Below are 21,656 nucleotides of genomic sequence, written 5' to 3'. Positions count from 1 at the left end.
GAAGATAAAAGGGAAACAGATTTTGTTTGTTATGGCATGGGAGACCATGTTCTGACCACTCAAAGAATTCTCAGACTAAACATGTAATGAAATATTTCATTCAATGAAATTTATTAAAAACTGAATTATATTTGAAAATGAGTCCATTTGAATATTTTCATTAGAGTGAACATTTTAATTAAAATGAATTTGTTAAGTAGAAACAATAATGCCATAGCATAAAATTACTGAGTTCCATCCTTTGATCATTTTTCTTCCCTCTGAAAAAAATTTTGACTTGCATACTAACAGTTTGCTGACACATTTATTTTTTTCCAGCCCTCATGATGTATTGGCTACACTTCTCAACAACCTAAAAGTTCAGGAAAGGCAGAACAGAGTTTGTACAACTGTGGCCATAGCTATTGTCGCTGAAACATGTTCACCCTTCACAGTACTACCTGCCTTAATGAATGAATACAGAGTTCCTGAACTGAATGTTCAAAATGGAGTGTTAAAGTCACTTTCCTTCTTGTTTGAATATATTGGTGAAATGGGAAAGGACTACATTTATGCTGTAACACCACTACTTGAGGATGCTTTAATGGATAGGTAAGTGACTTGAACTAACCACAAGAAAATAGTTAAAATAATTCTTTTATTTTAGAGAACTTACTGAAGTAATCATTAGATGACCTGCTTGTTGTGATGTAGTTAAAGAAAGGACTACTAGCCTGGATTTTATGAAACTATTAATGTGACTATTATCTCCAAATAAGGTATATGATATAGTACTTTTCCTGGTGGTCCTCTGGTTAAGAAGCCCCCTGCCAAAACAGGGGAATCTTCCTGGTCTGGGAAGATTCCAGTACCATGAGGCAACTAAGCCCGTGCAATGCAACTACTGAGCCTGTGCCCTGCAACAAGAGAAGTCACCACAATTAAGAGTAGCCCCCGCTCTCTGCCGCTAGAGAAAGCCCTTGTGCAGCAGCGAAGATCCTGCACAGCCAAAGGGAAAAAAAGATACATGCTATAATGGTTCCCCCAATTTTTTCTCCCAAGTGTGCCACCTCTTCATTTTAACCGCCCCCCCCCCCCCCCCTTTTTTTTTTTTGGCCATGTTATGAGGCTTGTGAGAGCTTACTTAGCTGACCAGGGATTGAACCCTGGCACCAATAGTGGAAGCGCTGAGTCCTAACAACTGGACCATCAGGAAATTTCCAATCAACTTTTGTTTTAAAAATTACAAAGAAAATGATGAGCATGAGCTTGTTAATATAATAGAGAGACCTGATCTTTTTAGCTTTTTGTTATGGCAGGTGAAGCAGAGACACTTTTAACTACTGAACATAGCCTGCCAGAGCCACGCTATTGTCACTGCAGGCCCCCAATTATTCAGATGGTGACCCTGATAAAGTATTGCTGGAGGTGATTGATACAGTCCTAATACCAAGAAACATTACTTTAGTTGGGAAATTTACCAAGGAGGAATACAGATTCATTATAATCTATGCCTAATAGATTATTATAATAAATAAGAGAAATAAAGATGCTAGTAACTAAGTCGGTTCAGGTGCTTTTTTTTCCTCTTAAGGTTTAAGAGAAAAAGGTATTTTTTTCTCTTAAATACCTTTAAGGTTCTCTTCCTGCCTTCGAGGGTAAAACGTGTGAACTTGTTTTTATACCTATCATAGACGTTTTATCTGATACTTGTACTCAGTTGAATAAATTGTGGAATAAATAAGTCAATGATTTGTCATAAAGTCAGTCAAAACATGGGAGGTGATAAAAGTTCTTTTTTCTGGGTTTTAAAAAATTATTAGTCCTTCTCTTCCTTTCCCTAAATTGAACTCTTGAATGAATCTTTTTAAAAAACCACAAGGGAAGGGATTTAATCTCATTTTAATTATTTACTGTATACAGTATTGAATTACTTTCGAAGATTTTAAATTTACAGTTTAAAATGAGATATTACTGTTAATTGTTCGTATGTTAAGAGTCATGTATCCTCTCTTATTTTTAGTAGCTTGCAAAAATACACATTGTGCTGGGCTTTCTTGCTCCTATTACTCTGAAAGAAAAATATAGCTTATTTTTGAGCCATTGTGAGCAGGTTTGAATCATCAAAGCAAAACTTTTCAAGTATAATTATCAGTCATTCTAAAGGTATCCTATGTCAGATACATGAGGTGTAAGGATGACTCTGCATCCATTCCAAGCACTGAATTTGTGATTTAGTTTCTAACGGGCATGCAAGTATTTTCTGTGAAACTAAGACTGCATCTTAATAAAAAGCTTTTTCCCCTCTCCATTACAGGGACCTTGTACACAGACAGACTGCTAGTGCAGTGGTGCAACACATGTCACTTGGGGTTTATGGATTTGGTTGCGAAGATTCGCTGAATCACTTGTTGAACTATGTATGGCCCAATGTGTTCGAGACATCTCCCCATGTAATTCAGGCAGTTATGGGGGCCCTGGAGGGTCTGAGAGTTGCTATTGGACCATGTAGAATGCTACAGTATTGTTTACAGGTAGGTTAAAGATTTTTTAAACAGTATTCATTGAAAAAGTAATTTAGTTGAATTAAGTCACTGTTCCTAATTATCATTAGGGAAGATATATTTGTGCCATATGGGAAAACAGTTATGAGGGGAGAGAAGATTAGATTTTGTCCTTGCCCACTTCAGATTTATGAAATTGACATCTTTTTTTCCCTCTCTCAAAGGGAGATGTTTAGAACCATATCTTTATGGTTTGTTAGTTGTGTTAAGGTTATGTATTGCTTGAAATAATATAACCTTTTAATTATTCTAGGGTTTGTTTCACCCAGCCCGGAAAGTCAGAGATGTGTATTGGAAAATTTACAACTCCATCTACATCGGTTCACAGGATGCTCTCATAGCACATTACCCAAGAATCTACAATGATGATAAGAACACCTATATTCGTTATGAACTTGACTATATCTTGTAACTTTATTGTTTATTTTGTGTTTAATGCACAGCTGTTTCACACCTTAAACTTGCTTTGATTTGGTGATGTAAACTTTTAAACATTGCAGATCAGCGTAGACCTGGTCTTAGAGGAAGAGCTAGAAATCCAGTAGCATGATTTTTAAATAACCTTTGTTTTTGATGTTAAGCAGTAAACGCCAGTAGTGACCAAGAACACAGTGATTACACACACTATACTGGGGGGCTTTCATTTTTAATTCATGTTTATGAAGATTTAGAATTCATTCCTTGTGTTTAAAGGGAATGTTTAATTGAGAAATAAACGTTTGTGTACAAAATGCTAACTCGTGTGTGTTTTTTGAACATGACTTGTAAAATGCGGAACTTTGGTAAAGTACTGGTTTCTGTAGAATAAGTGGCTTAATATCGTTTTCTGTCACCTGGTTTATAGAGAGTAGTTAGTAGAATACAAGCTATATAAAGTGATGGTATCTTTGTCAAAATTCCATTGCTCTGTTGATAAAGACATTAGGAAGAGTAGCTTTGAGGGTGTTAACCTCAAACTAGCACAACCCTTCCATCACCTTAGAAAATATAGCACCTTTGCTGAACTGTCTTTAATATTATTTTGCACTTGCATAGCGCCTTTCATCTCTTGATTTCTCAAAATGCTTATGAATTTGCTTAAGGGAAGTAATTGAAGTCATATCCAACTCGTGACCAATTCTGTTTAGAATGTGGGAAAAGTAGCTTAAACTTCTACTTGTAGGGAGTGAGGCTACCTCTAAGTCATGCTAGTTAGAATAAGACAATCTTTGGAGTTCTTTGCCCATGTCATGTCATAAGCCACTACTCAATAGTATATACCTGTTAAGCACCTACTGTATGTCAGCCATTGTGGTTAGTTGTAGGGATGCAGAGGTACTTCTGACCTGCCTCTTGCCCTTAGGAAATACAGTATAATGGAAAAGGGGAAACATCTAGTTACAGATTACTTATGTACTAATACTACACAATGGCAGCAGCTGAAATGTCTAGGTTTGCTTAGTTTTGCTTAAGTATCAGGTAACATCAATCAGTTTATCAGATAATGATCAATAGGTGTTGAGCATAAGCTGAAATGCCATTCAAATTTAGAAGAACCAAGCATTAATACAGTACTTTGTTTTCATAATAAAGTATATCTTTGTTTTTCCCTAGTTGGCCAAAACTTTTTTAGTTTTAGGTGTTAATCTTCCCATAGCTATTTTAGTTTATCTCCTTATGTTATAGTACTTAACATGAACTCTGATGAGAAATGAGCTGCCGCAGCAGCCTAAACATACAGTGACTCTGCCACAGTAAGGAAAACCAATATCCTGAGATTAGGTTAATTTATTGAACTGTTAATACTTAGGGCTCCCTGTTTTGGAGGCTTACTTGAGAAATAGCTTATAATTGGCTGACTTGTACAAAATTGATACTGAGCATTAGCTGATCAGGCAGAATTAGTGACTAGTTTCTTATGTGACATAACTTCATGACAACATGTCAGTGGTACAAAGTTTCCAAAATCTATTTTAGAAGTTACTGTAACGGTATCCCCTGTGCAACTTTAAATCTTGCTGTTCTCTTTTATGCTTGATGTCAGATCACCTTCAGTAATTACTAATTGTGAAAATTGAAGAATACAATGAAATTTCAAAGCCAAGATTTGCTTTTAAACCAGTCTTTGGAAAATTTAGTTACATACTCAGGTTTTTGCATAAGTTCAATTTGCTTTGGCCTTTGATGTTTATGTGAAACATCTGTGCTTTGTAGTGGCAGTGTGGAGCAAAGACGATTGGAAGTGGTTTTTTACTGATTCGAAAACTTGAGGACAGAGGTGAGACAAATACTGAGGCCTGTGATCGTAAAAGTTGGGACCAAATGAGGCTCACAAATGTTTGAATTATTTTATATGCTTCTGGAATAAGGAAAGCATTTTGTGAGATACTTACGTGAAAGACGCTATGTGATGTTTTAACAAAGACTTTTTCTTTAGCACTTTCCTTTTGGTGTTTCTTAAAGCCAAACTTAAAAGGAAGAAATTAATGTTCTGAGGGGACAGTGGGTGGGTTTTTCTGTGGGCTTTTGTTGGTTTTCCTGTGGGCCCTCTAATGGAATTGATCTCTCTGGCTGTTCAATTTTTTTCTTATTGTATTTTTAAAGATTGTTGTATGGTGCCCTGTGAGCATCAAGTACCACCAGATGAATAAAACTTATTATATCCAAAGTCTTAGACTAGTTTTTAATCTTAGTTGATTTTGTATTATTACTGCACTACACTGTTGTGGTTGTGCCATTTTAATGGTGTTGAACTCTGGTTTTTTTTCCAATTAAGGGAACTTAATGTTGAAAAACCAAAGAATACTGATTCTTAATAAAGAACTGAAAAAAACAGTTGGAGCCATATAGGTTCAGTTGTTTGGTTCTCTGGTGTTTAGTGCTTCCTAAATCTTGCAAGGTTAGATAAAGCAGAAATTACAGCTAGGTTTTCAGCCTTGGCTTTATTGACATTTTGGGCCAGACACACCTATTGTGTGGGTCACTTTCCTGGCATTGTAGGATGTATACCATCTCTGACAGTCCAGTAGATGGCAGCATCTTTCAGCTAAATTCAGCAATTAAAATTGTGTTGCATTCACTTTGTTTTGAAATAATATAACTTCATGAAACAATTTTTTTTTTACCAGTATTACTATAGAGAAAGTTTAGGACTAGATAAAGTAGAGCAGGCTGATTAGCAAAAGAAGTAACCAGTGTGTTTTCAGTGAGTTCTAAGTCAGGGCATCTATGGAGGGGTTTTCTTGGATAGAAAGAGGAACATCTTTTCCTGTGTCCATAAGGATGACAGCCGTGTGGTGGTCTGTAGGCATGAAAAGTTTGTCCATGGCATATGGACATCAAAATATAGAAATAGTTATACCACTACTTTAGAAACAAGTAGTCATAAATGAAAATCATATACAAAAAAAATCAAACCCCCCAAAATTAAACCTGCTAGTTAACCGGTGTCTGTAGTGTGTAATGTGTATAAAGTGTAATATGCAACTGGATGCTTTGCGTAGTTTTGATCACCAAAGCAGAATATAGAATTTACATATATGAGAGGAAAATCACTTGGCTCCAAAATGATCATCTGTGAAGAACTTCAGATGCCAGATGTCAAGGTCATTGCTCCTGAAAGTTTAGCCTGGAGGTCAAAAGTGTTAGTATCATTTGCAGTTGTGAGAAATAGACTCGACTTCCCTAGTGGTTCAGTGGTTAAGAATCCACCTTCCAATGCAAGGGACAGGTTCTATCCCTGGTTGGGGAACTAAGATGCCACATGACACCTGGCAACTAAAGCCCACAGGCCACAACTAGAGAAGCCTTTCTGGGCCAATGGCACACCACAAGACCAGGTGTAGCCAAAAATAAATAATTTTTTTAAATACAGTGTAGAAGGAAATGGCAACCCACTCATATGCCTGCCTGGGAAACCCCGTGAGCAGAAGAGCCTGGCAGGTTGCTATCCATGGGATCACAAAGTCAAACATGACTTAGGTACTAAAAACAAAATACTACCCCAGAACTACTGAAAGGATCAGCATTTTAATAAGATTCTCAGGTGACTCATGTGCATTAAAGTTTGAGAAATAGAGGCTATGGTACCATTGCATTCCCAATGTAGTAATAATATGATGATATAAGAGGCAGAAGTTCCTATTGTAATAGAGCCTGGCCAGGTGCAGCCCTTAGCACAAAGGCATTGCTGTGCCGCCGTTACCCTGCACCTCCTTACCAGTCAATGGTTACTGCTAGGGACCATTAGTGGTTCAGCCATTGATTGGTGCTGCAGTGGGTCTCCCATAAGCAACCAACTGTCAGTGAGCCACCATTAGTGGGCCCATTCAGTCAACAGTCAGGCCAAGAGGTGGTGGTTTAGAGGAGAGTGAGGTGAGAGGTGGTTCCCTGCTTTCTCCCTAGGTCCCCCCACCTTACCCAACCAGGAAACAGGCTGGGGGCTGTGTCTTGCAAGGCTCCAGAGCCCCCACCCAGACCAGCTACTGATTGGCCCAGGCCTTGAGGAAGTGGTGAACCTCTCCCCTGTCCCTGCCTCTATGACAATGGCAGTGGCAGTCTGCTTGGTTCACAGTCAGCAGGACCTATCCCCTGCTGTTTGTGTGGCCGGAGGATCCTGAGGGCCTGTTGTGACCTGGGTGCCTGACTTCCTTAGCAATGACAGTTGAGCAGGGTCAGTGGGGTGGCGGGGTACTGGGCCCTGAGGGTGCCACCAACTGAAATCTACCTCCTCTTAGCCAGGATGTAATTCTCCAAGCTAGGCTTCAAAAGTATGTGAACCAAGAACTTCCAGATGTTCAAGCTGGATTAGAAAAGGCAGAGGAACCAGAGATCAAATTGCCAACATCCGTTGGATCACTGAAAAACCAAAGAGAATTCCAGAAAAACATCTGCTTCACTGACTACACTAAAGCCTTTGACTGTGTGGATCACAATAAACTGGAAAATTCTTCAAGAGATGAGATTACCAGACCACCTTAGCTGCCTCCTGAGAAACCTGTATGCAGGTCAAGATGCAACAGTTAGAACTGGACACGGAACAACCGACTTTTTCCAAAATGGGAAAGGAGTACGTCAAGATTGTATATTGTAACCCTGTTTATTTAACATATGCAGAATGCATAATGTGAAATGCCAGGCTGGATGAAGCCCAAGCTGGAATCAAGATTGACAGAAGACATATCAATAACCTCAGATATGCAGATGACACCACCCTTAAGGCAGAAAGCAAAAAGGAACTAAAGAGCCTCTTGATGAAAGTGAAAGAGAAGAGTGAAAAAGTTGGCTTAAAACTCAACATTCAGAAAACTAAGATCATGGCATCTGGTCCCATCACTTCATGGCAAATAGATGGGGAAATGATGGAAATAATGCCAGACTTTATTCTCTTGGGCTCCAAAATCACTGCAGGTGGTGACTGCAGCCATGAAATTAAAAGATGCTTGCTCCTTGGAAGAAAAGCTATTGCAAACCTAGACAGCATATTAAAAAGCAGAGACATTACTTTGCCAACAAAGGTCCGTCTAGTTAAAGCTATGGTTTTTCCAGTAGTCATGTATGGATGTGAGAGTTGGACTGTAAAGAAAGCTGAGCCCAGAAGAATTGCTGCTTTTGAACTGTGGTGTTGGAGAAGACTCTTGAGAGTCCCTTAGACTGCAAGGTGATCAAACCAGTCAGTCTTAAAGGAAATCAGCCCTGAATGTTCACTGGAAGTACTGATGCTGAAACTGAAGTTTCAACACTTTGGCCACCTGATGGGAAGAGCCAACTCATTAGAAAAGACCCTGATGCTGGGAAAGATTGAAGGCAGGAGGAGAAGGGGACGACAGAGGACAAGATGGTTGGATGGCATCACCAACTCAATGGACATGAGTTTGAGCAACTCCAGGAGATGATGAAAGACAGGGAAGCCTGGCATGCTGCAGTCCATGGGGTCACAAAGAGTCGGGTAAGGCTGAGCAACTGAACAACAACAAAGCCAGGACCTAGACCTCGGAGGGTGAGAGCTGAGCTTCAGTAACATGAGTATAGGCGTGAAAGCAAGATAGCCACAAGATGGTCAGAACACCCTGGGATGCTACCTTGCTGAAACTTGGGTGAAATTAAAAAGGAGGGGACAAAAGAAGGAGAAATGTTTGGTTTTTTTTATGGTAATAGAATCAACTGCTTTTTCCAATAAGGCTCTGCTATGGACTGAATGTGTCCTCCCCAGAGTTAAAACCCTAATCCCTAACGTGATAGTATTAGAAGATGCCCTTTGGGTGGTAAAGAGATCATGAGGGTGGAGCCTTCATCAATGAGATTAGTGTTCTTATAAAAGGAATTATGACACAAATGAACTTATCTACAAAACAGAAACAGACACAAGCATACCCAGCAGACTTGTTGCCAAGTGGGAGGGAGTGTGGGGGAGGCAGGGATTGGGAGCTGGGATTAGCAGGTGCAGATGATTACATATAGAATGAGTAAACAAGGCCCTCCTGCATAGCACAGGAAGTATATTCAATACTGCTACTGCTCTTTAGTTGCTCAGTTGTTTCTGATTCTTTGCAACTCCCCACCAGGCTCCAGGCTCCCCATCCATCGAATTTCTCAGGCAAGAGTACTGGAGTGGGTTGTCATTTCCTCCTCCAGGAGATCTTCCCGACCAAGGGTCGAACCCACGTCTCCTGCTTGGCAGGCGGATTCTTTACCACTGAGCCGCCTGGGAAGCCCCACTATTCAGTATCCTGTGATAAACCACAACAGAAAAGAATATGAAAAAAATATATATGTATAACTGAATTACTTTGCTGAACAGTAGAAATTAATACAATTATATACCTCAATAAAATAAATTTAAAAAATAAGAAGGGATATGAAAGCTGACCCTCTCTCTGCTCTCTCTCAGCAGGATGCAAAGAGAAAATGGCTATCTTTAAAACAGGAAGCAAGCATGCCCTCACCAGACACTGAATCTTGCTCACATCTTGATCTTGAACTTCCCAGCCTCCAGAATTGTGAGGAACAACCATTTGTTTTTAAGCCACCCAGTCTACGATATTCTGTTAGAGTGACAGAAACTACGAAAAGCTGGCTAGGTCAATGTAAGGTGTATATCCACATTGTTTCTCCTATTAGCTGGTTCACAATGATTGTAGGAGAACCTTAAGCTGAAGAGATGGAGACTTACTCTTTAGAGGCCTATATGAACTGGACTGGGATAAGAGCCAGACATCCTGTTGAGGATCCTCTCCCTACTTACCATCTTCTAAGGGAAGAGTAAAACAGGGAATCAAATACACTAGAAGTTTACCGGTTGGCTCCGGAGTTCACTGGGACTTGGATCTATAACCTGGCTATAACATTTAGTGCCTATATGACTTTGGGCAAGTTATTTGACCTCTCTATGCTTCAATTTCCCAAGTTCAGTCTCCTGATTTGTAGAAAGGGGATAATAATTGTACCTGCTTCAATGAGTGGTGATCTTTGTGAAAATTAACTGAGATAATGCCTATAAGGTAAAAGGCCTACGCACAGTGTTTAATAAAAGTAACAGCTTTGATGTTGCTATATTTTTTGACAGGAAATAGATTTATTGGTGAGCATGATTAAGGAGGGGACAGCACCAATGCTCTCATGAGTACAGCGCCCGCCGTTTGTCCAGGGAACCATGATTAGGGATGTATTTGACCCCACAGCCATCTGGGATGACCCACTTTTCTGCCACCATGTTTCCAAATTCATCCGCATTAAACTTAGTATATCCCCACTTCTTGGAGATGTGGATATTTTGGAGGCCAGGGAACTTGAACTTGCCTCTGCAGAGGGCTTCAATCACATGCTCCTTGTTCTGCAGCTTGGTGCCGATGAACGTTATGACTTAGCCAATATGGACCCTGGCCACTGTGCCCTAGGGCTTTCCAAAGGCACAGCGCATACCTGTCTGGAGCCTAGACTGGGGACAGCAGGCCAGTCATGAATGCCCTCTAGAAAGAGTTGTCTCCAAGGTCCCTTAGGGCAACCTATACAGGCAACAGACTGTATACATTACTGAGGAGGCTGCTGTTTGCAACCATTGCACATTGGGCCCTCAGGGTATTGTTCTTTATTATCACGACAAAGGAAATCCGTTTTGTCATGCTAAAATTGGAGGAGATGGATGTTTGTAGGTGGCTTGAGGAGAAGACTTTGTACAACACTCTTGAGAAAGAATGAGGCCCTTCAGGATTGCCTGGTAGTCCCATGAAACTGTGGGTATTCTCTAGCATTGTTCAGCAGCCCAAGTGGCTGGAGAAAATATTTGATTGGATTGATGTCAGGTGCAGCAGAAGGTGCAAGAGGACTAGGGGGCTGGCCTGAGTTCAGCTGAAGACCTGAAAGCATAGGTTTACTATTCAATTCTTCAAATCATTTTAGAAAGAACTGGTGTCACGCAGCGGATGGAAGCACACTTCACTTCTCAAATTTCAAGTCTTTGGAGATAGTGACACAATTCTGCCTTACATGCATAACTGATGAGGCATATAGTATAACACATTTTATTTTCTTATGGGCATTTTTATATTTTCATTGTATTGAATAAACTTGAGCAAATGACCTGTTTGGCTTTTAAGTTTGTGAAAGCATAATTTTAAGGAGATTTGAGAAATGTATTCTCAAGGGGGTAAAAAGTATTTATAACTTAAGTCATGAGGCATTCACTTATTCATTTATTCATTTGACAAATATTTACTAAGTGCCAACTAGTTGAAGTCCAGGTGCTCTAAACAGAACTGAAAATGTCCTTCCCTTCAAGATGGTGGAGAAAATATTGACGTAATGGTAATAGAAGAGAAAATGCCCAAACAAAACTGCTCGTCAAGTTCTCCATGAAGTCAAAGGACAGAGCTTTCTTCATGTTGAAGCGGGAAGAGAAAGTGTGATTAAGAGGGAGCTTGAGGAGGAGGGCACACTTGAGCTTAAATTTGAGGAGAAGTTAGAATTGCATGTATTATGTTGGAGGGAAGGAAGAAAAACTAACAAAGTAGAGGAGGTTTGGGTTGTGTTGAAGAAGTGTGAGGCAGTGGGCAGCCCTAGTGATATGAAATAGTGGAAGATCAGACAGCCCAAGAAGTTCAGGCCAGTATCTGATTTGTCTTCAAATCTAACCCTCTAGCACCAAGTAGAGCTCCTTCTTCTAGGTACCCAATACATATTTATTGAGCAAATGAATGAATGAGGTGTAATTTTGCATCAGTTTATGGAGCACTTCCAAGGCCATCCTTTAAACTTTATATCGGCAGTGGGGGATAGTGATAGTGATACTGAAGTCTCTCAGTCATGTCCAACTCTTTGCGACCCCATGGACTGTAGCCTACCAGGCTCCTCTGTCCATGGGATTTTCCAGGCAATAGTTCTAGAGTGGATTGCCATTTCCCTCTCCAGGGGATCTTCCCAACCCAGGGCTCGAACCCAGGTCTCCCACATTGTAGACAGACACTTTACCATCTGAGCCACCAGGGAAGTCCTAGGCAGTGGGTCAGTTCAGTTCAGTTCAGTCACTCAGTCATGTCCGACTCTTTGCGACCCCATGAATCGCAGCACGCCAGACCTCCCTGTCCATCACCAACTCCCGGAGTTCACTCAGATTCACATCCATCGAGTCAGCGATGCCATCCAGCCATCTCATCCTCTGTCGTCCCCTTCTCCTCCTCCCCCCAATCCCTCTCAGCATCAGAGTCTTTTCCAATGAGTCAACTCTTCACATGAGGTGGCCAAAGTACTGGAGTTTCAGCTTTAGCATCATTCCCGCCAAAGAAATCCCAGGGCTGATCTCCTTCAGAATGGACTGGTTGGATCTCCTTGCAGTCCAAGGACTCTCAAGAGTCTTCTCCAACACCACAGTTCAGAAGCATCAATTCTTCAGCACTCAGCCTTCTTCACAGTCCGACTCTCACATCCATACATGACCACAGCAAAAACCATAGCCTTGACTAGACGGACCTTTGTTGGCAAAGTAATGTCTCTGCTTTTGAATATACTATCTAGGTTGGTCATAACTTTTCTTCCAAGGAGTAAGTGTCTTTTAATTTCATGGCTGCAATCACGATCTGCAGTGATTTTGGAGCCCAAAAAATAAAGTCTGACAGTGTTTCCACTGTTTCCCCATCTATCTCCCATGAAGTGATGGGACCGGATGCCATGATCTTTGTTTTCTGAATGTTGAGCTTTAAGCCAACTTTTTCACTCTCCTCTTTCACTTTCATCAAGAGGCTTTTGAGTTCCTCTTCACTTTCTGCCCTAAGGGTGGTGTCATCTGCATATCTGAGGTCATTGATATTTCTCCCGGCAATCTTGATCCCAGCTTGTGTTTCTTCCAGTCCAGCGTTTCTCATTATGTACTCTGCAAAGAAGTTAAATAAGCAGGGTGACCATATACAGCCTTGACGTACTCCTTTTCCTATTTGGAACCAGTCTGTTGCTCCATGTCCAGTTCTAACTGTTGCTTCCTGACCTGCATACCGATTTCTCAAGAGGCAGGTCAGGTGGTCTGGTATTCCCATCTCTCTCAGAATTTTCCACAGTTTCTTGTGATCCACACAGTCAAAGGCTTTGGCATAGTCAATAAAGCAGAAATAGATGTTTTTCTGGAACTCTCTTGCTTTTTCGATGATCCAGCGGATGTTGGCAATTTGATCTCTGGTTCCTCTGCCTTTTCTAAAACTAGCCTGAACATCAGGAATTTCATGGTTCATGTATTGCTGAAGCCTGGCTTGGAGAATTTTGAGTGGGTTACCACTGACTAGTCATACTTCATTTATTCAACAAATATTTGTTGAAGGTTTTCAAGTAAGGAAATGGTATGAATTGAATGATGATGCAGGAAGATCAGTATTCCTGGTTCATTTCCTGTATCAGCAGCATAGATACATAAAAAAAGTTTGTTCAGAAAGTGTTCTCAGGGCAGAATTAGTTTAAAGAAGATGTTCAAACTGACTAAATCAAAGACCCTATCCAAAGACCCTGCTCCTATCTCCTTAATGGTGACACTGTGGCCCTGCTGGTTGCTGCCTCAACCCTAGCCAACCACTGCAAAAGAAATGGGCCGCTTGTGGAAGGAATTGATACAAGCTGGTTTCATGCTTTTCAAATTACTTACTTGTTTGCTACTTTCCCTAGATGCCTAATATTTAGGGGTCTGGAAGATGTTAGAAAAATTATTTTTTATACCACAAAGTATCTAGAATATCCTGTATTTTTCAGGGGGAAAGGGTTAATAGTGAACCTTCCAAAAGACCATGGCTATTTTGACTTGTAGCCTGAGCAACTTCCTGGACATTTTCCACAGGTGAGTTGGGATGGATGAGTGTCAGTCACTGTTGTTCTTGGAGTGGGGCACTGCAGAGCTCTGGCCAGCCATCCCAAGAGATCAGGTACACTTGTCATAACAAGGCAAGGAAACAGAAATAATTAATGCTCTAGAAATTTTAATGATACTTCACTGTCTCTGCTTGAAATCATACATGGATCCTACTCTTTAATTTTTTCTTAGGGGAAAAAAAAATGGCCTCTTCTTGTTCTAGTGAGAAAAATAAGTTTATAATGAAAAGTTAATGGTATCAATCATCTCTGCCCCAGAAATGTTATTAAAGAGGATCAAGCTACTTAGTCTCTCTTTATTGTCGTCACTGAGTATAGTCCATGGAAGTTTGCCATGGCTTACCAGTTACCCCTCTGTCTTAAAGAGTTCCAAACCATTTGTAAAACAAACAAAAAAGTAGCCTGAAAAGGGATGGATAAGAGCTACTTACTACTTAATACTATCTTGTACATAGATTTTTGTTCTTTGAAATAATTTTGTATTTTCATTTTCGGCTGCACCACACAGCTTGTGGAATCTTAGTTCCCCAACCAGGGATTGAACCTAGGCGCTCGGCAGTGAGAGCACAGGGTCCTAATCTCCATACCACCAGGGAATTCCCTTAATATTATTTTGGATTAAAAAAAAGATGTGAAGGAAAATCCTTTTTTTAATGCAATGCTGTTTTCCTATGTGCTGAAATTTTTGTCTTGCTAGTTTAACAAAAATCAATTAACTGAGGCCAGCAAAAAGAAGGAAATCATTCCTGACTTTGGCAAGTTCCTAAAATAATGAAATATGGGCAAATAAAGAATGTTTTCAAGATTAGAACCTTGGTGTTCAAAGGAAAAATTATGAAACTTGAGTTTATTCAATAAGCAATTAAACACTATGCCTTACATTTGATTAATGCTTTACAATTTCTAAAGCAGTTTAGCATCAGTTTCCTTGCTTCTCACAATAGTCATAAAGACAGATATTTATTATACCCATTGTGCAGAGGAGAAAATTAAGGGTCAGAGAGATTTAGTGGTAGTGCTATTATTTGAACCATGGCTGGTCTGACCCTAAACCAATGCTCTTTCCACTGGTGCATGTATTCAGTTTTTTGTTTTGTTTTTTAATTTTTAAATATAATTTTAAAAGGCTGTGCTCCTTTTACATTGTTACAAAATACTGGCTATATTCCTTGTGTTGTATAATACATTCTTGTAGCCTATTTTACACCCAATAGATTGTGCCTCCCACAACCCCACCCATATTCCTCCCCCTTCCCCCAATTGGTAAGCACTAATTGATTCTCTGTATCTGTGAGTGTGCTTCTTTTTTGTTATATTCACTAGTTTGTGTATTTTTTAGACTCTGCATCTAAGTGATATAAAATAGTATTTGTCCTTCTGTTTATTTCACTTAGCATAATGCCCTCTAAGTTCACCCATGTTGCTGCAACTGGCAAAATTTTCTTCTTTTTTATGGCTGAGTAGTATTCCATTGTGTGTGTGCGTGCATGTGTGTGTGTATGTGTACCTTTATTTATTCACATCCTCTTTATCCATTCATTTGTTTTGGGATACTTTAGCTGTTTCAGTATCTCAACAATTTTAAATAATGCTGCTATGAACATTGGGTGCATGTATCTTTTTGAATTAGTGGTTTTGCTTTTTTCACATATATACCCAGGAGTGGATGGATCATATAGTAGTTTTAGTCTTAGTTTTTTGAGAAACTTCCATCCTGTTTTCCACAGTGGCTGTAATAATTTACATTCCCATTCAGTGTTATTTTTAACTATTTTATCTATTGAAATTAGTTTTTGACCTTATTCTTCTAGGCTAATGAGAAATACATATTTTTTTATTGAGAGTGTATCATTTTTTTTCACCAAAATCATGTAGGACCAGTAAAGTCAAATAAGTCAGTAGGAGACCAGAAGAATGGAAAATATTATTGAAGAGTATAGAAATAAATGTGTATTTAATATTTGATCTAGAGTATACTAAAGAAAAAGGAAAGAATAATGGAAAAACTTGGCCGAAATGCTGTTCAAAGGGAAAACATATGATTTGCTGAAAGATGATGCACTAAATGGAAATGAGATAAATAATGGAAAACTGTAAATAATTAATGCCTTGGTGCATGTATATTCTGACAACGACAAAACTACTTTCTCGAAGTGAAGCAACATGCCCAGCACTGAAGGAAAACAGGAGAAATGAGCACTAGATTTTAAGCATCTCTCAAAGGATGTTTTGAAATCTCATAGATGATCACTGGATTTTTTTTTCTGTTGTCTTGCGAAAGGCATTTCTTTCTTTTTAAAAAAGTTATTTATTAATTTATTTGGCTGTGCTGGGTCTTTGTTGCTGCATGGGCTTTTCTCTACTTGCTGTGCACGGGCTTCTTATTGTGGTAGCTTCTCTTGTTGCGGAGCACAGGCTCTAGGGTGTTCAGGCTTCAGTAGCTGTGGCATGTGGGCTCAGTAGTTGTGGCTCCTGGGTTCTAAAGCGTAGGCTCAATAGTTGTGGTAGAGGCTTAGTTTCCCCATAGCATGTGGGATCTTCCTGGTCCAGGATCAAACTTATGTCTCCTGCCTTGGCAGGAAGATTCTTTACCACTGAGGCACCAGGGAAGCCCAAGAGTATTTCTGATAATGTGCAAATCTTTACTGACAGTTTAATGGCTCTCTTTCCCGATTCCAGTCTTGAGACAGTGTCCTCAGTTAGCTAACTGAGTATTTCACCTCTTGTGGATGTACATGCAGAATACAGGGCAGCTGCTCGTTGGATATTCTGCTCAGGTGACCTCCTTGGGAATCTCTCTTGCTCTCCTTTGTTTTGAACTCTGACTCAGCCATACTCTGAGGCAGGGAGGTGACGTGGCCTTGCAGCAGCCGTTTTCAGGCAGAGGAGTGACAGCTGGGCTGCTGGGAATCAGCTCAATACATAATTTAGTTCCTTCCTTTCTTTTTTTTAGAAGTTTATTGAAGTTTTTTAATTTATTGCATCAAAATTTATGAATAATCTGTGATAAAGTATGTATTTGTGTATATAGAATGTATCAGTATTGTATACATATATACATATATGTGTGTATTGCCACCCTCTCATGGGCTTCCCTGCCCTGGCAGACACAGTTGCCACTCTCTGGAAAAGGCTTCGCTTTCTTCTTCATTTGGCTGACTGCTGCTGTTTCTATAAGAACGGGTCCTTTTACTTTGGAACCCTGTTAAGGTGCTGCCTTGTTGTGCTCCCTCAGCACCGAGTACCCACATGCCTCTCCTTATCCATGTTGAAGCTGCTGATTCACTTGTGTGTCTTCCCCAGCAGTCTGTGAAAGGTGTGAGCCTGTAGACTGGGCCCTTGGGCTGAGGGACTCCATCTTGCTCCAAATTATTTCAGACAGATTTTTACTGCCGTGATTATTATTACTGTTGTGCAATAACTTCTGGGCAGCAAAGCAATTAGACTCATTTTAAAGCAAATAGTTATTTGGTCTAAATTCACAAGGTATGAGCAAATCCTGTTTCATCATGTGATTGAGGAAAAGCTTTGTTCAAAAAATTGTATATCCTGTAACAGCTTTAGTTTCTGATAGGGGGCAGCAGAGTCCATGAAAACAGAGGTAGGCTTTTCAATGGGTGGGTCGCTTACAGAAGTTTGGAGCCAGACTTCTAACAATTTTCAGCAGAAACTAGCCCTTGGTATCTGATGAACCTCACTGTGCAATAAAGACTTCAAGGGAAAGGCTGGCTTTTATTAATGATATTCTTTGAAGGCACTATAAATAATTTACAGTCTTTTAAAAGGAAAAAATATCATTTTTTTAAAATGCAAATAATCTCCCTCATTTTATCACTGAGTAGGAAAACCTCACTCTTCCTCCTATGTGTTTCACCTTTACTACTCACAGAGCACTTCGCTTCTGACTCTTTTGGTCACCAAATGTTGGTTTTTTTCCCCTCCCATCAAGGAATTCTCTACAACACCAGCTGGATATCCTGTAAATTCAAATTCAGTATCTACCTGGAAATGGCATTAGCTCTCACAGGTTAAGAGCTCAGTCCCCACAAGACTGATGCCACGCCGCCAACTTCAGATGCCAGTCTCCTGTTGCATGTTGTCACCTGTATTTCTGACCCACCCGCTGTAAATGGGAGTACCCACGACCTCTTCTTTGGGTTCAATAATTTGGTAGAATGGCTCACAGAATTTGGAAACAGTTATGTTTACTGGTTTGTTATAAAAGGACATGAAGTTGGATATGGGTGAACATCAGATGGAAGAGATGCAAGGTGAGTGAGTGGGAAGAGGTTCATGCTCTCTCTAGTGCCCGACTCTCCTAGCACCTCCATGTATTACCAGACTGGAAGATTCCAAACCACATGCGCATTTGGGATTTTTACGGGGGCTTCATCACATGGTTATGATTGACCACTAACTCCATTTCCAGTCTCTCTACCCTTACCAGAGAATAAGGGATGGGGCTGAAAGCTCTAAACTTCTAACCATGATTGGTTTCTTGAGTGACTATCACTCATCCAGGAACCCACCAAGCTTTGCCTTTTTTCACCCGGGAAATTCCAAGAGATTTAGGAATTATGTCTCAGGAACTTGGGGCAAAGGTCAATATTTTCTATTATTTCACAATTATAAAATCTTTAAAAAGATGGGTGCTTATTTTTTTTTTTTTTTTTTTGCCAGTAACTTGTAAAATTATGTTAAGGCATGAAATATTTCCATCTGGTCTTAGGGAGAGTGTCAAGATTTGCAAATTATTACCAGATGCTGTGGCTACCTTCCCCTTTGCTGCCTTGGGGAAAAAAAAGACATAAAGTAGAAAACAAACAAACAATGAAATCAATTATTCTTTCAAATCAATAGCAAGCAAATAGAGTCTAAATCATTTCTCCTCTACCCATCATGGCATGGGAGCGAGTCTCATGCCTCATGCAATTTTTAAAAAACTTTTCACTTATTTTTGGTTGCAGTGGGTCTTCACTGCTGTGCGTGGGCTTTCTCTCGTAGTGGCGAGCAGGGGGCTACTCTTCATTGCAGTGCCCAGGCTTCTCATTGCTGTGTCTTCTTTTGTTGCCGAGCACAGGCTCTAGGTCCGGGCTTCAGTAGTTGTGGCACCTGGCTGTGACTTGTGGGCTCAAAAGTTGTGGCTTAGCGGCTCCACAGCATGTGGAATCTTCCTGGGTCAGGGATCAAAGTTGTGTCCCCGGCATTGACAAGTAGATTCTTCTCCACTGCACCACCAGGGAAGTGCCTCATGTATTTTTTTTAAATGAAGTTTTTGTTTTAAGGACAAAATTTATTTCAAAAGTCCTCATATAAACCAATCGTGAATAATCTTTTGTAACAAATTTCTCAAACAAATCTTTTTACTATCTACGTTTCTTCTTGAGATAGCATTATTATGATAGTATTAAATTTTCATTTTTATTCAAATAAACTATTTTCAAGATTAATGATTATTAGCAAATCTTGATGCAAAATGAATGTGATACTTTCAAATTACTTTTCATTTTCCTATGTAGCATTTTAAAGTAGGAAAGTATTTGGTACTAAGTGTTCTCATGTTCAAATTCTAAAATAATGTTTAGTCCCGATGGAACCTAGCACTCCAAGATTTAAAAACTTTTTAATGATATTTACATAATACATATATAATTTTAATCACTAAGTTCCTCCTCATCATTGAAATATATTCTTTTCTTTATCCCCGGGCATTTTGAATCATCTGATGTTGAAGGATCCCCCTGAACTGGGTTTCCGTTTTTCAGTTTTGACTTGCTGGAAATCTGTGGCCTGACTGAGGCTGTTAAGAGCAGGATCTTCCCCTTCATCTTCACTGTCTTCTTCAATTTCTTCTTCTGGCTCAGGAATTTTCCTTTTTTTTTTTTCTTTTTCTTCTTTGGAGGCTCACATCCTCCAAGTGTATTTTTAGGATAGACATTAACTTAAGTGTCCACTTTCTCCACATTCATAACACTTAGGTTTATCAAAGTATATAGTTTCATCTTTGATGAACTCAGCTGCTCTTCCATTGCCAATACCAATGCTTGCTTTTATCACGCTACCAAATAACTGTTTGTTGTTTATTGACTTGCACAGTTTTGTGGAGATTCTTTATCCAAAAATAAAATAAATGCAACCCCTTTATCTTTCATTAGAGTAACCTTTACAACTTCACTGTACCTGGAAAATATCTGATTTAAGCCATTGTTGATCAGGGAAGAAGGCAAGTTGGATATATACCCTGTGCTTGTACTTGAGGACAATTCTACCGCTCAGTTCTTCAGGTGGGGTGGGCCCAGGAGACAAGAAGAGTACAAGCCCTCAGTTCACTCGGGGCTCAACCCCAACTGTTCGTCGCTCCTTGCATCTGCCTTGGCAGCACAGATCCCAGGCACTCATGTACTTTTTATGTTTAGTGATAGTACAGGGCCTGGCATGCAGCCAGCAGGGGCCCAGCAAACATGTGGAGTTTAGCAAGCACTTCTGATCTGATCACATGTAAGTTCTCCAGGGAGTTTCTGAGTTGTTTCTCATATCTGCTGCTGCTGCTGCTAAGTCGCTTCAGTCGTGGCTGACTCTGTGCGACCCCATAGACGGCAGCCTACCAGGCTCCCCGTCCCTGGGATTGTCCAGGCAAGAACACTGGAGTGGGTTGCCACTTCCTTCTCCAATGCATGAAAGTGTAACGTGAAAGTGAAGTTGCTCAGTCATGTCCGACTCTTCACGACCCCATGGACTGCAGCCTACCAGGCTCCTCCGCCCATGTTGTCCCATAAATACACAAAGTGAGGAATTTGCATTTAGAAACATGTCATAGACACATACTATTCCATCTTTAACTTGAGGGACTCTGTTAATGTTCTATTATTTAAAATCCTGAAAAGCAGAGTGGGGGAAAGAAAAGAGGCAAGATTCCATGTGGTTGCCCAGTGGGTGTGCACAGACAAGAGATGTGCAGATGGGCTGGGTCTGGTTGGCAGAAAGTTAATGTTTAGCCCACATGGTCAGCTCAGAACTAGAAATAGAAAAGAATTCAGCAGGGTATTCAAAGGTTTTCTGATGCCTTCTCTCTCTTAGTCCGGAAATCCTAGGTGGTTCAGCTCCAATTCCCTCATGTCCCTCTTTCCAGGTTGCTACAGTACCTTTGTTAACCGGAGCATCCCATTTTTTCTTTTTTTAATCATGTTGGTGGTTAGACCTTGTCCCCATCCTTGTCTGTTAAGTTCCATTTGTACTTGGAGGCAGTTTTTAAAACTGGCCCTTTGCAGGTAATAAGAGCCTGGCCATTTCTTTTCATAATAATTTGGAGCTTCTTTCATTAGCTGTAATGTTTCATCCTACTTGTAGAGACAGCAATTCTCTTAGGCACAGGATAGGTATTAGAAACCTCTCCTACTAGATGAGTTAGATGAGACTCAGGGGACATCCCGGTCCTTTGGTCACCTAGGGTGTTATTGGCAGAATCTGGGTGAGAATTTCCCCATCCAGACTCCCCTGGAAACTCATCATGCTCATTCACCAGGTTCAGTGATGGGACAGGGGAGATGCAGAAAGACAGGATCAAGGGAGAGCATGCACATTCAGGTTGAGCACACTGCCTGGTCCAGTACGTGGTGACTGCCGTGATGGGATCACAGGGTGGCCCAGCTGTTGGTATAGGAGAGAATGTGGAGAAAATAAGCAGACATTTTTTATCAGAGGCAAACTTTTCCACGGAAAAGGATAGGGGTGGAGACATATCTAAGGAGGACAGGGCATCTTGAAGTGTCTTTTACTGGATCAGGCCATGCTTTA

General features: G+C 40.2%; 1 protein-coding gene and 2 pseudogenes across 2 annotated transcripts in view; 1 reads left to right on the top strand and 2 right to left on the bottom strand.

The window, feature by feature from the left end:
• SF3B1 (splicing factor 3b subunit 1) overlaps positions 1 to 5,181 on the top strand; it is a 37,390-nt gene extending 32,209 nt beyond the window's left edge. For both annotated transcript variants that reach the window (XM_052661448.1, XM_052661456.1), the window contains 3 exons: positions 319 to 591; positions 2,297 to 2,513; positions 2,797 to 5,181. In XM_052661448.1, the coding sequence (XP_052517408.1) occupies positions 319 to 591; positions 2,297 to 2,513; positions 2,797 to 2,955 (649 nt within the window). In that variant the 3' untranslated portion in view covers positions 2,956 to 5,181. The remainder of the gene's footprint in view (positions 1 to 318; positions 592 to 2,296; positions 2,514 to 2,796) is intronic.
• A 5,316-nt stretch (positions 5,182 to 10,497) lies between these two features.
• On the bottom strand, positions 10,498 to 10,646 carry LOC128044038 (uncharacterized; annotated as a pseudogene).
• Positions 10,647 to 19,516: 8,870 nt separating this feature from the next.
• On the bottom strand, positions 19,517 to 21,288 carry LOC128060870 (zinc finger CCHC-type and RNA-binding motif-containing protein 1-like; annotated as a pseudogene).
• Positions 21,289 to 21,656: the final 368 nt, after the last annotated feature.

Source organism: Budorcas taxicolor, chromosome 2, assembly GCF_023091745.1.
Source record: "Budorcas taxicolor isolate Tak-1 chromosome 2, Takin1.1, whole genome shotgun sequence".
Taxonomy (NCBI): Eukaryota; Metazoa; Chordata; class Mammalia; order Artiodactyla; family Bovidae; genus Budorcas; species Budorcas taxicolor.
This window is presented reverse-complemented; position numbering and strand designations above follow the sequence as displayed.